General features: G+C 43.4%; 1 protein-coding gene across 4 annotated transcripts in view; it reads right to left on the bottom strand.

Annotated features, from left to right (window-relative positions):
• Positions 1 to 1,660: 1,660 nt before the first annotated feature.
• Positions 1,661 to 13,846, bottom strand: part of LOC118401252 (echinoderm microtubule-associated protein-like 4) — an 81,523-nt gene continuing 69,337 nt past the window's right edge. For all 4 annotated transcript variants that reach the window (XM_052477552.1, XM_052477546.1, XM_052477549.1 and 1 more), the window contains 7 exons: positions 13,614 to 13,681; positions 13,390 to 13,478; positions 13,164 to 13,261; positions 8,299 to 8,386; positions 7,957 to 8,055; positions 3,603 to 3,733; positions 1,661 to 3,446 (listed from right to left, as the gene is read on the bottom strand). In XM_052477552.1, coding sequence (XP_052333512.1) covers positions 2,898 to 3,446; positions 3,603 to 3,733; positions 7,957 to 8,055; positions 8,299 to 8,386; positions 13,164 to 13,261; positions 13,390 to 13,478; positions 13,614 to 13,681 — 1,122 coding nt within the window. In that variant the 3' untranslated portion in view covers positions 1,661 to 2,897. The remainder of the gene's footprint in view (positions 3,447 to 3,602; positions 3,734 to 7,956; positions 8,056 to 8,298; positions 8,387 to 13,163; positions 13,262 to 13,389; positions 13,479 to 13,613; positions 13,682 to 13,846) is intronic.

The raw sequence follows: 13,846 nt of genomic DNA, 5'->3' as shown, positions 1-13,846 counted from the left end.
CCATTATATACATAAAGTAGCCACACCTGAATGTACAAAATTGACAATTATTGGATGGGAAGATCTAGCAAGACCACATGGCGCCCTGTAAACAGGGGTTTTAGTGTTCTGGAGAGACTCCAGATATCCTAGGGCACGTGTCAACCTCCTTCCACTGAGAGCCGAGTGTGTGGGTTTTCGCTCCGCCATTTTACTTGATTGGTGAATTAAGGTCGCTGATTACCCGTAAGGAACTCCCCCTCACCTGGTTGTCAAGGTCATAATTGAAAGGAAAAAACAAAAACCAGCAGACACTAGGCCCTCCATGGAATGAGTTATACACCCCTGTCCTAGGGTATGAGTCATACACCCCTGTCCTAGGGTATGAGTCATACACCCCTGTCCTAGGGTATGAGTCATACACCCCTGTCCTAGGGTATGAGTCATACACCCCTGTCCTAGGGTATGAGTCATACACCCCTGTCCTAGGGTATGAGTCATACACCCCTGTCCTAGGGTATGAGTCATACAATCCTATCCTAGGGTATGAGTTATATACCCCTGTCCTAGGGTATGAGTTATACACCCCTGTCCTAGGGTATGAGTTATACACCCCTGTCCTAGGGTATGAGTCATACAATCCTATCCTAGGGTATCAGTTATCCTGTCCTATACCCCTGTCCTAGGGTATGAGTCATACTTCCCTGTCCTAGGGTATGAGTTATACAATCCTGTCCTAGGGTATGAGTCATACACCCCTGTCCTAGGGTATGAGTCATACACCCCTGTCCTAGGGTATGAGTCATACACCCCTGTCCTAGGGTACGAGTCATACATTGACACCTGTCATTGTAGGAGGCGTATTCTGAGGTCATGAGATATTGTACGGGGTTAAACAAGTGTGTTCACGTTCTATGCACTCAGAAGCATGTTCACTACAACTACAGAACCACATGACAAAAACTACAGGACAAAATCTACCTACGTTAAAGCATTCCCAGTTGCACAAGCTGTTGATTTGCGAAAAACACACACCAAAAAAACAGACAATTATATTATAAAAAGAGAAAGAGTTTCTTTGTGGACCAGCTGGAAGTCTACATCTTTGAGGACAACGTTAGAAAACATTTGTATAACACTGATACAACCATGCCCTCATACAGTCTTTCACTAGGATTACCAATGTCTTTACCACTTCACTACAACCCTGTCAATGCCACCTACCAATCTTACCACACCGTCACTGACATGCACTTTACTTACAGTCCCTCACTCATCTCTCACCAACAGAGAGGATATATATATATAAAAAAAAAAGATTAATCTACACCACGTGCCTTTTACACAGTCCTCGCTCTTCTTTCTGATAATGACGAACCTGGAAAAATACTTCCATCATTCAATCCTGTATATAACTAGCTAAACCTTTAAACCCTATAGTCATAGACAGGCATTAAAAAAACAAAAACACTCTCTCCTCCATTCCCAGCTGAAAAACAGAAGAGCCTTTCTCTCTCTCCCTCTCTCTCCCCTCTATGCCATGTCTGTGGAAATGTACCAGCGCATTCCCACAGAGGGGATAAAGATAAGACTGTGTAGAAGAGAAGAGTCTCTCTCGCTCTCTGTTGGCTGTGTATTCCTGTGAGCGTGATCCCGTCCTGAGTTGCTGCAGAATGGGGGGGCTGGACAAACCCTCCTCCGGAATGACACAACGTGTAAACGGCAGCTCGCACACACATAAGACTTAAAAAAAAAAAAAAAATCTTAAAAACATCTCAGTCCATAGAGCAGAGAAGGAACACTCCCCAGAACGAGCTTTTAAAAAGGTCTAAATCCTAAATGAAAATGAAAAGAAACGCTAAAAAAAAATGGTAGCACGTTTAAGGTAGGGCGAGCAGGTGAGAGAGTCACCTGGGTACGTGTGTCGCTGGTGGTTCAGTGTGGTCATAATGTCCATGAGCCACAGGATATCCTATGGACCATTATTCATCAGAGTCCTTTTTGGCCTTTACAGCGAGACTGGATGGATGAGTTTCCTGCAGGGACTCTTACCAGAGAGAACAGCTTATTGCCATGAAGCAGTCTGCAGGCGCGCGCGCACACACACACACCTGATTGAAAGTCCAGAATGATGGAGTGTGTGTGCTATTAGCTGCATGTGTATAACTGGTTGTGTCTGGTCACACAGTATGCTATGGTGTGTTATTGCAGGTTGCTGCATTATTGAGCTAGGATTAGGTTTAAGTTTCTATGGTAACATAGCCTAAAGACTATATGATGAGTATTGACAAAGGGCTGGACTGGGGAGTGAGCATTAGCCAGGGGTACCTGCCTAGGCTCAGGGAAGAGGCACTAGGCTCTCGTAGCATAATATACTTGTGTATAAAGACATAAGTAATACTTGGTATCAGGTACTATATGAGTATCTATGATAGCAACATTACAATGATATTTGAACTGTGTAAATGATCCTGCATCTGTTTGGCTGATCAAGGAGTGATGTTGGAGTGTGATTTTGTGTGTCTTTGTGTATTAGTGCTAGTGTTTGCACGTCTGTGTGCTTGTGTGTCCCTCTCTCACAGAGCTGTCATCTGCAGACTTGACTTAACCGTACGACCCAGAACAATCACAACATTCTCTCCTCACACAAGGCCGAGTGACAGCGTAAAACAAACATCAGCCACTAATATCACTGCTTGTCTCACTTACACCCTCCATTCTTATCCAATTAACACAGACTTCAAAACAAAACAAAAAGAAGAGCATGAAAAGAAACTAAAAAGAAAAACAAAGGAAACCTGAACAGCAAATATTGAACCCTGCTGCGCTTCTCCTGAGAAACGCAGTGACATCGAGGTGCCTCCAGGGGGGAGTGCTGAGCAGGAGAGCGCACGAGGCTGCATCACAAGTGACGCTCTTTACGAGGGTGGGGTGAAAGGGCGGCCCTCGTCGCTAGGAGTGGCTGTGTCATCGCTGGGGTCCAGGCTGTCCTTGGGGCTCAGCGTGCTGTGGGAGGGGGGTGGGGTACACTCTGAGCGGGGTGGGGTCATCCCGGATGGGGGAGTGGTTTCAGGGGAGCTCTCCTGCCGTCCATTGGTCGTGGGCTCGGTGGGTGGTGGGAGGGGCGTGACGATGGCCGTATCCCCGCAGGGCACCGCTGGGGGGTCAGAGGTCAGGTCGAGGACGGAGGGCGGAGTTGGGGTCGCGATTGGCGTCACGGCCGGCTTGGTGGGGGTGGGCGTTAGGGGCACCGCTGGGATGGTGACGCGGGGGTTGGAGTTATGCAGGAGCCCCTCCCCCAGAGAGAGGGAAGAGTCGCTGGGGACCAATGAGGGGGTCTTCTCCACCAGACGCCACTGCATGACACTGGTATCTTTCCCGCCAGTGGACACCAAGTGACTGTCGTTGTGCATGAAGGTCACATTAGTCACGTGACTGCTGTGGGCGCTATATTTGTGGCTCGGTGCCTGCGGAGGAAGGAGACGCATGTCAGCACATTATATTATGATTGGAAGCAAATATTACAGTATGTTATAGTATATACAGTCTACGCTTAGTACAGGGATGGTAGCACTGAGCAGTGTTCAGTAAGTGGCTGGTGCCCAGGGGCAGGGCTGGCTTACCTTGGGTCTGGCACAGGGGTACTGGAAGAGGTGCACTTTGCAGAAGTCATCAGCCAGAGCGATCACCTTCCTGTTGTGGGATCTGATGAGGGCGTTGATGTCTGTGCCATCGGAACCCTCAGGCCACACTCCTGGAAGACACAAAACACACACACACATTGGTGGTTTTGCCCCACTATCACAGTTCAAATATGGAGTCTGAGCAGTGAACCTGTCTGTACTTTCCATATGTGCGTGTACACGAAGTCATGTCAAAAGCATACCACCAGGGGGCAAACAAACACTGTAAGAGAGACTTCATACACCTCTCCATGCACTCTAACATGCTCAAGACACTCCCTATCCTACTGTCCCTCTCTCACGGGTATGTACAAAAACGTATGCATGCACATATAGAAATAGTGACCACTTCACACACACGTATGCAATCTCTATTCTCAGGGGTCCTATCAGTTACAGCCAGTGGCGTCAGTTCAGCTAAACCTAGGGTATGGCAAAGTGGGGTGTGTGGAAATACCCCCCCAAAGCAGGTGGAGTGAAACACTGTTCACACTTCCCAATCCAAAACCAAGATAAAAAGAAAGATGAAGGTAGGCAAATCAACAACAACAAAAAGAAGCGTACAATAATATTGCAGACAATAATGACTTTGCAGACATCAATGAATTATTATTGAACAAAAATAAGTGAGAGATGTACAGTATACTCAAAATGCGTTGCAAGTAAGAAAAAGCTATAATTTATTAAGCTAACGGGATATGTACGTGTGAGATATTCAGTAATTATGCACTACCGGTCAAAAGTTTTGGAACACTTACTCTTTCAAGGGTTTTTCTATATTTGTACTTTAAAAAAATATATATATTTGTTAATTGTAGAATAATAGTGAAGACATATGGAAGCGTCCAGTAACCAAAAGTGTTAATCAAATCAAAATATATTTTATATTTGAGATTCCTCAAAATAGCCACTCTTTACCATGACAGCTTTTCACACTCTTGGCATTCTCTCAACCAGCTTCATCTGGAATGCTTTCCAACAGTGTTGAAGGAGTTCCCACATATGCTGAGCACTTGTTGGCTGATTATCCTTCACTCTGCGGTCCAACTCATCCCAAACCATCTCAATTTGGTTGAGGTCGGGGGATTGTGGAGGCTACGTCATCTGATGCAGCACTCCTTCACTCTAATTCTTGGTAAAATAGCTATTACACAGCCTGGAGGTGTGTTGGGTCATTGTCCTGTTGAAAAACAAATAGTCCCACTAAGCCCAAACCAGATGGGATGGTGTATAGCTGCAGAATGCTGCGGTAGCCATACTGGTTAAGTGTGCCTTGATTTCTAAATGAATCACAGACAGTGTCACCTCCTCCATGCTTTACAGCGGGAAATACACATGCAGAGATCATCTGTTCACCCACACCGCATTGACTGACCTTCATGTCTTAAAGTAATGATGAACTGTCGTTTCTCTTTGTTTATTTGAGCTGTTCTTGCCATAATATGGACTTTTTTTTTTACCAAATAGAGCTATCTTCTGTATACCATCGCGACCTTGTCACAACACAACTGATTGGCTCAGATGCATTAAGGAAAGAAATTCCACAAATTAACTTTTAACAATGCACATCTGTTAATTGAAATGCATTCCAGGTGACGACCTCATGAAGCTGGTTGAGAGAATGCCAAGAGTGTGCAAAGCAGTCATCAAGGCAAAGGGAGGCTATTTGAAGAATCTCAAATATTATATTTGGAATATTTGGATTCATTTAACACTTTTTTGGTTACTACATGATTCCATATGTGTTATTTCATTTCTACAATGTAGAAAATAGTAAAAAGAAAAATTATTGAATGAGTAGGTGTTCTAAAACATATATATATATATATTGTGTGTGTACAATTATCTGTATATATATATATATATATATCATGTGAGTGAACACTCCTTCAAATTAGTGTTTCAGCCATATGTTACTGACAGGCTATTTCAGCCACATGTTGCTGACAGGTGTATAAAATTGACTCCCTTTCTTGCTTCTCCTCCATTTAAGAAATTAATTTGCTCAAAACTGTTCAACTGTTGTCTTTCTCTTGGAGTTAACTAATCACCAGATTTTATGCACTGCAGTGCTAGCTAGCTGTAGCTTATGTTTTCAGTACTAGATTGATTGTCTGATCCTTTGATTGGGTGGACAAGACGTCAGTTAATGCTGCAAGAGCTCTGATAGGTTGGAGGATGTCCTCTGGAAGTTGTCATAATTCCTGTGTTAGTCTACGAAAGGGGGTGAGAACCATAAGCCTCCTAGGTTTTGTATTGAAGTCAATGTACCCAGACGAGGACGGAAACTAGCTGTCCTCCGGCTACACCATGGTGCTGCTAAGGCTACTGTAGACCTGTGTTTTAATCAGTTATTTGGTGATGGGAATATATCTAGTATAGTTTGATCTAAAAAGGATAACTTTAATGTTTTACTATTTTTTATGAAATATATTGAGGAGAATGGTCCTCCCCTTCCTCTGAGGGGCCTCCACTGGATCAATTGTAAATCGGCACTCCACATGAAAAAGGTTGCCGACCCCCTGCTATAGGCTATTTAAAGCCACATTTGTTGAATGGCGCATACAGTATATTATGACAGTGTCATCGTCTCGTGCCCTTCCCACCACCATTGTCTCGTTGCGATGCATTCAGAGATGTTCCTCATAATGTGTGTGCCCAGCTCATTTTCACATTTGCCTTTCTGCATTATTCGCCAGGGAAGGGAAGAGAAAAAAAATCTGTGAATATTGAAGCATTGCATTAACGAACGAGGCGTCTCGGGGGCTACTGAACCATTTTGTATCAACAAGGCGGCTCCGAGAATATTGATATTGCAACATAGTAGCCAACCACAAGGTAGCCCATGCAAATTTTTCCCTGAGCCAGCTTGTCTCTGTCTGATTATTGTGTTGCCTACGCAGCAGTTGCACCATTTGGGTGCCTGTTAAAAAAAATAAAAAAGAAGCCCTTTATCCACACTATAGCTATATAACTTAGCAATATTTAATGATGTTTGGCCAGCAAGAGTTGACCTGTTAGAATATTACAGCAGAGGCAGGTATGCTAACGGGTAGGGATTAGGGATGCGGGCAAAGAATGATGAAGTAGGCCTACAGCAAGAAGCTAAAAAAAAAAGTTAGCCCAACAAAGTCATCATAAATGATTAGCATTATCTCAATTATTATTCTGTGACGGCATAAAAATGCACATTTGCTATAGCCTACAATTGTTATTGGCTTTGAAGCCAAAAACAGGACAATAGCAAGTTATTCAGTCGTGTTTATTTTCATACCAATAAGCCTACATGAAACCAAAATTGCACTAGCCTATTGGGCGAATTCGTGAAAATAACAATTACATTCACACAACCTATATTTTAAAAGTAATAAAACAGCTTTTGGTTTGGAATGGTCAGAAAAAAGGAGGGCTCCCCACCTCCCAATTCCCAGTTCAATTAACCCCTGGATATCAGATTACAACAAAGCTTGTTGCCTACTTTAATTTTGGGGCCTAATCATTACACCCCTGGTTGTAGCCTCAGACAATCTACTGGCTGAGATCTGTGAAATCTGAAAGTCAAGAGTTAACTATATTTCCAGCCCCATAAAGAACTGAAATATGTGGAGTGGGGGGCTAATGTGGGGCTATTATTCTGAGCCCAAGTCCCTCCGAAAGAGAAAGAAAAAACTGGATGGGTAGTGAGTGAGTGAGTGAGTGAGTGAGTGAGTGAGTGAGTGAGTGAACGAGATGGAGAGTGAAAAAGTGATGGACAGAGAGACAAAAAAAAGAGGGAGAGAGAAATAAAGAAAGAACGAGAGAGATACCACACCATGCTGCAGTGGGACAACACCAGTAGTGAAAAGCACAGCAGGGACAATTCTGGTAGCAGAACGAGAGTTGGAATGGAAGGACATTAAATTCCTATTATTCAAATTAGAGCTCTTGATTTCCTTTCAATGCTACAAACTTGGGTACGACATCTAAAATGGAATAAAAAAAGAGAGGATGAATGAAGGGAGAGAAAATAAAACCGGGGCAATAGGCAGAACGTCTAAGAGTGCGTGCGATAAGTTGCTGATGTGCAAAACTCCCAAACCACACTCTGTTCAGTAGTAGGACTCATAGAAACATAAATTGCAGCCACACAACCACAGAAGCTTATAAACCCACACCAGTGAAAGTAAAAACACACACACACAGACACAGAAATCTAGCATGGCACAGCCAAGAACCGTGCCAACGTGTTTGAGGACGAATCACGCCGAACAGAAGAACCAATCCCACACCCTATCCATATAACCCAGGTACTGACCGAAGACATGGTAGCCCAGCACACAGGTGTAGGTGGCCCAGTCAATGTCCTTACACTCGGAACGGTTACGGATGTACTTGCAGCCATTTGGAATGTCCCCTGCAAAAAAGGATAGAACCAAGTCAGGGCATAGTTTAAGGGGAAACTACACAACAGAAATGTAATGCAAAAAGGTATAAGCTATACTGTACGTTGGTTTAGCCCGATTATTTTAAAGAGGTTAACACATTTTTGGGGGGGGATAAATAGTCCTTCGTGGATCAGTAACATAGCATGAGGCTCCATCAATGAAGCTGTAGTCTCACTGAAGCATGACAATCATTTGAAGGCGTCTCTACTCACAGTAGAGGATCTCATAGTCTCCTGAGTTGGACATGATGAACTTGTTGTCGGGGGACCAGTCAAGATGTGTGATGTAGCTGGAATGTCCCTGTTAACCACAGAGTGAGAACGTTTGATACATGATTTAGAGAGAGGAAACCGTTAAATGGTCTATTTTTTGTTGTTTTTGTATTTTACCCACTTTTTCAGGCCCAATTTTGTGATATCCATTTGCGACCCAATTTCAAACTCGTCTTATCGCTGCAACTCCCCAACAGGCAAAGGTTGAGTCAAAGAGGCAAAGGTCGAGTCACTCGTCCTCCAAAACATGACCCGCCTAACCGCGCTCCTTAACACCTGCCGCTTAAGCCGGAAGCCAACTGCACCAATGTCTCGGAGGAAACACTGTTCAACTGACGACCTAAGTCAGCCCGCAGCCCGCCACATGGAGTCACTAGAGCACAATGAGTCAAGTAAAGCCCCCCCCCGGCCAAACCCTCCGCTAACCTGGACGGCGCTGGGCCAATTATGCTCCGACCCTGTCACGGCCAGTTGTGACACATCCTGGGATCGAACCAATGTCTGTGGTGACGCCTCAAGCTCCCCAATGTAGTGCCTTAGACCCGCTGCACCACTCGGGAGGCCCTAGTTAATGGTATTTTAATGGAGCTAGGGACATATACAGCAAGTATAGTACAGCTGGCTTAGTTTTGCACATCATTTCATGTGACATTTTGGCCTTTATAAAAGTTGGAGCGAACTCCAGTCTTCCACCTCAGCCCATAGGAGGAGACACCGTGTGTGTGTGTGTGTGTGTGTGTGTGTGTGTGTGTGTGTGTGTGTGTGTGTGTGTGTGTGTGTGTGTGTGTGTGTGTGTGTGTGTGTGTACACATGTCTGTCTGTCCTCCCCCTCAGTCAGGGTCAGGGAGGAAATCTCTGTTAGACTATCTTGGCACTTGGTTTGATTTCCTTCAAGTCTGCAGGCTTTCCTCCAACACAAAGACCCATACACACATGCAATCATACACATGCATGCAAACGCGCACACTTTTACACACAGGAATGTCACTGACATCCTGCCAAGCTAGACACTCCACAGCTGCTGACCTCACTTTCTCACACAAACATATACAAATCTGAATTCCATACTGAACGACGCGCACACACACACACACACACACACACACACACACACACAAAGTTGATGTATTTTATCTGTTTATGCATTTCCTTATTTACACGTAGAAACCTGTAGTTATTTATTTGAAAAACAGGACATACATATTTACGTGTCACTAAAAACCCCCATAAACAGTTATACACAGAAAGTACAAAACATTAGGACCAGGTGAATCCAGGTGAAAGCTATGATCCCTTATTGATGTCACTTGTTAAATCCATTTCAAATCAGTGTAGATGAAGGGGGATGAAGGGGAGGAGACAGGTTAAATGAAGATTTTTAAGCCTCGAGACAATTTAGACGTGGATTGTGTTGTGTGTGCCATTCAGAGGGTGAATGGGCAAGACCAAATATTTAAGTGCCTTTGAACGGGGTATGGTAGTAGGTGCCGGGCGCACAGGTTTGTGTCAAGAACTGCAATGCTGCTGGGTTTTTCACGCTAAACAGTTTCCCGTGTGTATCAGAATGGTCCACCACCCAAAGGACATCCAGCCAACTTGACATAAATGTGAGAAGCACTGGAGTCAACATGGGCCAGCATCCCTGTGGAACGCTTTTGACACCTTGTAGAGACCATGACCCGACTAAATGAGGCTGTTTTGAAGGCAAAAATATTAGGATGGTGGTCTTAATATTTTGTACACTCAGTTAATATCAGTGCGTCTCACTGCTTTACAGTGGAGCTGTGCTCACAGACAAGGGCCCAGTCATTTGCCAACGCCTATAAACGCCTCAAACCAACCTTCCCACAATGTCTTTCTCCCCTCTGGAGCCCTGGGTCTTTTTTACATGATCAACACGTCAAATGAGAACCTTGCTTTAATACTCCCTCACGCAATCCCAAGCTTATTTTTCAGCAAATCTAAAACGTGACTGCTATGCACTTAGTCTGTGATCTGGTATTAAAAAAAAACAACAACACACAAAGCACTATACCACACGCACTGCTGTGGCTGCAAGGCTATGCACCGTAGGTTGCCTGGGGGCTTAACCTTGGACCAAGACCATAGTGGTCAAGCAGCAGAAGCAATGACCGTGACCACAACCTGAGCAGCATGGTACTGACCATTGGCATCCATCACACAGATGACCATGAGCCCACAGGGATGGAGGGAAGGGAGAGAGAAAACGGGTGTGATGTATGAAAAAGAGACTACATGAATGAGAGGGACATGAAAGAGAGGGACATGAATGAGAGGGACAGAGGAAAAACAAGGGACAAAGAGAGAGGCCGGACCAATGCGTGAGTGACAGAGTGCCGTACATATAGAGTGAGAGAGAGTGAGCGGAGAGAGTGAGAGAGAACATGGGATATAAAAGAGAAATAGAGACAGCAGACTGAGCAGCAGCCAAGTGGAGGCCAGAGAATGTTTAAAACAACAGTGGAGTGATTCACACTGGCCCTGTGGGGTCCAGACCACTGTAGCGTAGACTAGGGCTGGGCAGTATACAGTATTTTATGATATAGCGGTATTGATGCAGGGACCGGTTTTGGTTTTTGCTTTACCTTCTATACCGGTATTTGAATGTTTGGTTTGTTAAACATGATATGCAATGTGTAATGTCCATTTTTACAATTGTTTACTCCGCTACTTGAGTCATCTCTCTCCGCTCTTTCTCTCTGCGCCACCTTCCACACAGACCTAGCCACGCCCCCTGTCACAACCATGAGACACTTGCGTTCAGTCTGCATGGTCAATGCAGCACATGCAACAATCTTAATATAAATCCACTAGCGTTCTATATTAGTTTGTGTTTCTTACATCTGCAAACAGCTAGTTTGTCTTTGCTTAGAAAGTTGCCCTACATCTTGTGACACTATTTTTTAGCCACTAATGCCAAATCTAGCTAGCTAATAAATTTACTGAGTAATAAATGTTGCAAAGCAAGAATATGTTAGCTACATGACGTAGCTAAGAGAAAACATGAAATGTAGCCAAAGCTTATAGGGTCCCCTAGGAAACACATATCAACACTTTAGTTCCTACCCGGTCATAATAACTCCTCCCTGGCATTTTAATATGTCGTCATCTCAAACACTATTCAAAGTTCCCACTAATATATTCTAATGATAGAATTAGAATAGTCATTCTATTTACATGTTTCCAACAGTTTTGATCTAATTCATAATTCAAATCGCAATTGCAACATTTGGTTAAAAATAAATCCTAGATTATATCGTGCAGCCCTACGTGGCAGTGTGGAAATTATCACAATTGAGCAGTGGTGTAAAGTACTTAAGTAAAAAATACTTTGAAGTACTACTGAAGTCGTTTCTTTGGTATCGGTACTTTGCTATTTTTTATTTTTGACAACTTTTACTTCACTACATTCTTAAAGAAAATACTGTACTTTTAACTTCATACATTTTCCCTGACACCTAAAGTACTAGTTACATTTTGAATGCTTAGCAGGATAGGAAAATGGTCCAATTCACAAACTTATCAAGAGAACATCCCTCACTAAACACAAATGCTTTGTTTGTAAAATATATCTGAGTGTTGGAGTGTGCCCCTGGCTATCCGTAAAAAAATAAAATAAAAAACGAAAATGGAGCCATCTCGTTTGCTTAATATAAGGACTTTGAAATTATTTTAACAATTACATTTGCTTTTGATACTTAAGTATATTTAAAACCAAATACTTGTAGACTTTTAATCAAGTAGTATTTTACTGGGTGACTTTCACTTTTACTCGAGTAATTTTCTATTAACTTATCTTTACTTTTACTCAAGTATGACAATTGGGTACTTATGCCACCACTGCAATTGAGTGCAGGAAATGCAGAAATGATACAAGTGCTAAATGTGTTTAGGTTGAAGTTGAATTGAACAGTATTCAAAAACTAAAAATACCATTCAAAAATACTATTCAATTAAAAAAAAAAATTATACTGTGGTATAATATTTTGGCCATATCGCTCAGCCCTGGGGTAGACCTAATGGGATCACAACCTAGTCTACTGGTCATGATCTGTATACCTTCACCTCTAACCTGCTCGATTTAAACCCATCACTAAATGTATATACAGGTAACTGCCAAAATACAGAAAACACCAACATAAAGAGTCTTAATAGGGTGTTGGGCCAATACGAGCCAGAACAGCTTTAACTCTATTGGAGGGATGAGACACCATTCTCCATGAGAAATTCTAGAATTGTGTGTTTTGTTGATGGTGGTGGAAAACACTGTCTCAGGCGCCACTATAGAATCTCCCATAAGTGTTTAATTGGGTTGAAATCTGGCGACTGAGACGGCCATGGAATATGGTTTACATCATTTTCATGCTCATCATACCACTCAGTGAACACTCGTGCCCTGTGGATCGGGGGCACGGATTGTCGACCTATGGGGACATTGCCATGGTAGCTAAAATAATGGCATGCCCAGCATTTTTTATATATGATGGGATGTTGATGGGATGTTAATTGCTTAATTAACTCAGGAACCACACTTGTGTGGAAGCACCTGCGTTCAATATACTTTGTATCCCTCATTTACTCATGTGTCTCCATTATTTAGTTACCCAACAGTCCCCATCTGAACTGACTTTCTCTCGCTCGCTCTCCTGTTGCTTCTTCTGTTATTACCATACTGTGAAAGCACTGATCCTATCCATCTCTCCAGCTGCAGGGAGACGCCCCACACACACACACACACACACACTAATCACTTCAAACACACAAACTAATGGTGATGTACTCACAATGCACTTCCCGTATCTGGTGTACTTGCGTCCTTTGTCCGACACGGTGTAGAGGTAAATGAAGTTGTCATGTGATCCCACCGCCAGCAGGGTGCCATCTGAAGGATGGAACAGGTAAATTATCCACCATACTTTATTCTCCTCCCTAACCGTTTATTGGTTTAACAATTCTCCCATCAAATCCAAGTCTACGGTTAGGATAGAGTGTAAGACAAGCTCCACCCACCTACGGAGAAGCGTATGACTGACAGCTGCTCATTGCCGTCTGTATGAATGGCCACCAGGTCTCTGGTCTCCGCATCGAGAGCGTACCACCTGGGAAACGGGGGGGAGAACATCGCTGAGAATTTAGAAGAATGGACTATTCCCATACAGGCGTGAGCGATAAGAGATGGGATTAATAGCCACTGCTGTGCTTCAGAGTTCGAGATAGGGTTAAGCAGAACTTACTTTCCTGAGTGAGTACCGATGGCCACAACAGCACCACTAGGGTGGAAGTCTGCACAGTGTCCATGCTCCTGAGAGAAAGAAACAGCAAGAGGGAAGGGAGAGACGCAATTCAAACATACGAGTCGTTTTTTTTGAGTAAGGCCTGAATCCTAACTCAAAATGTGTTTGCATGCCTTGATCTCAATCAAATGTTTTTTTTTTAAACTTGCAGCAACATTTCAATTACGTCTGTG

Source organism: Oncorhynchus keta, chromosome 2 (assembly GCF_023373465.1).
Source record: "Oncorhynchus keta strain PuntledgeMale-10-30-2019 chromosome 2, Oket_V2, whole genome shotgun sequence".
NCBI lineage: Eukaryota > Metazoa > Chordata > Actinopteri > Salmoniformes > Salmonidae > Oncorhynchus > Oncorhynchus keta.
The sequence above is the reverse complement of the archived record's forward strand: the minus strand, read 5'-3'. Positions and strand labels throughout refer to the sequence as shown.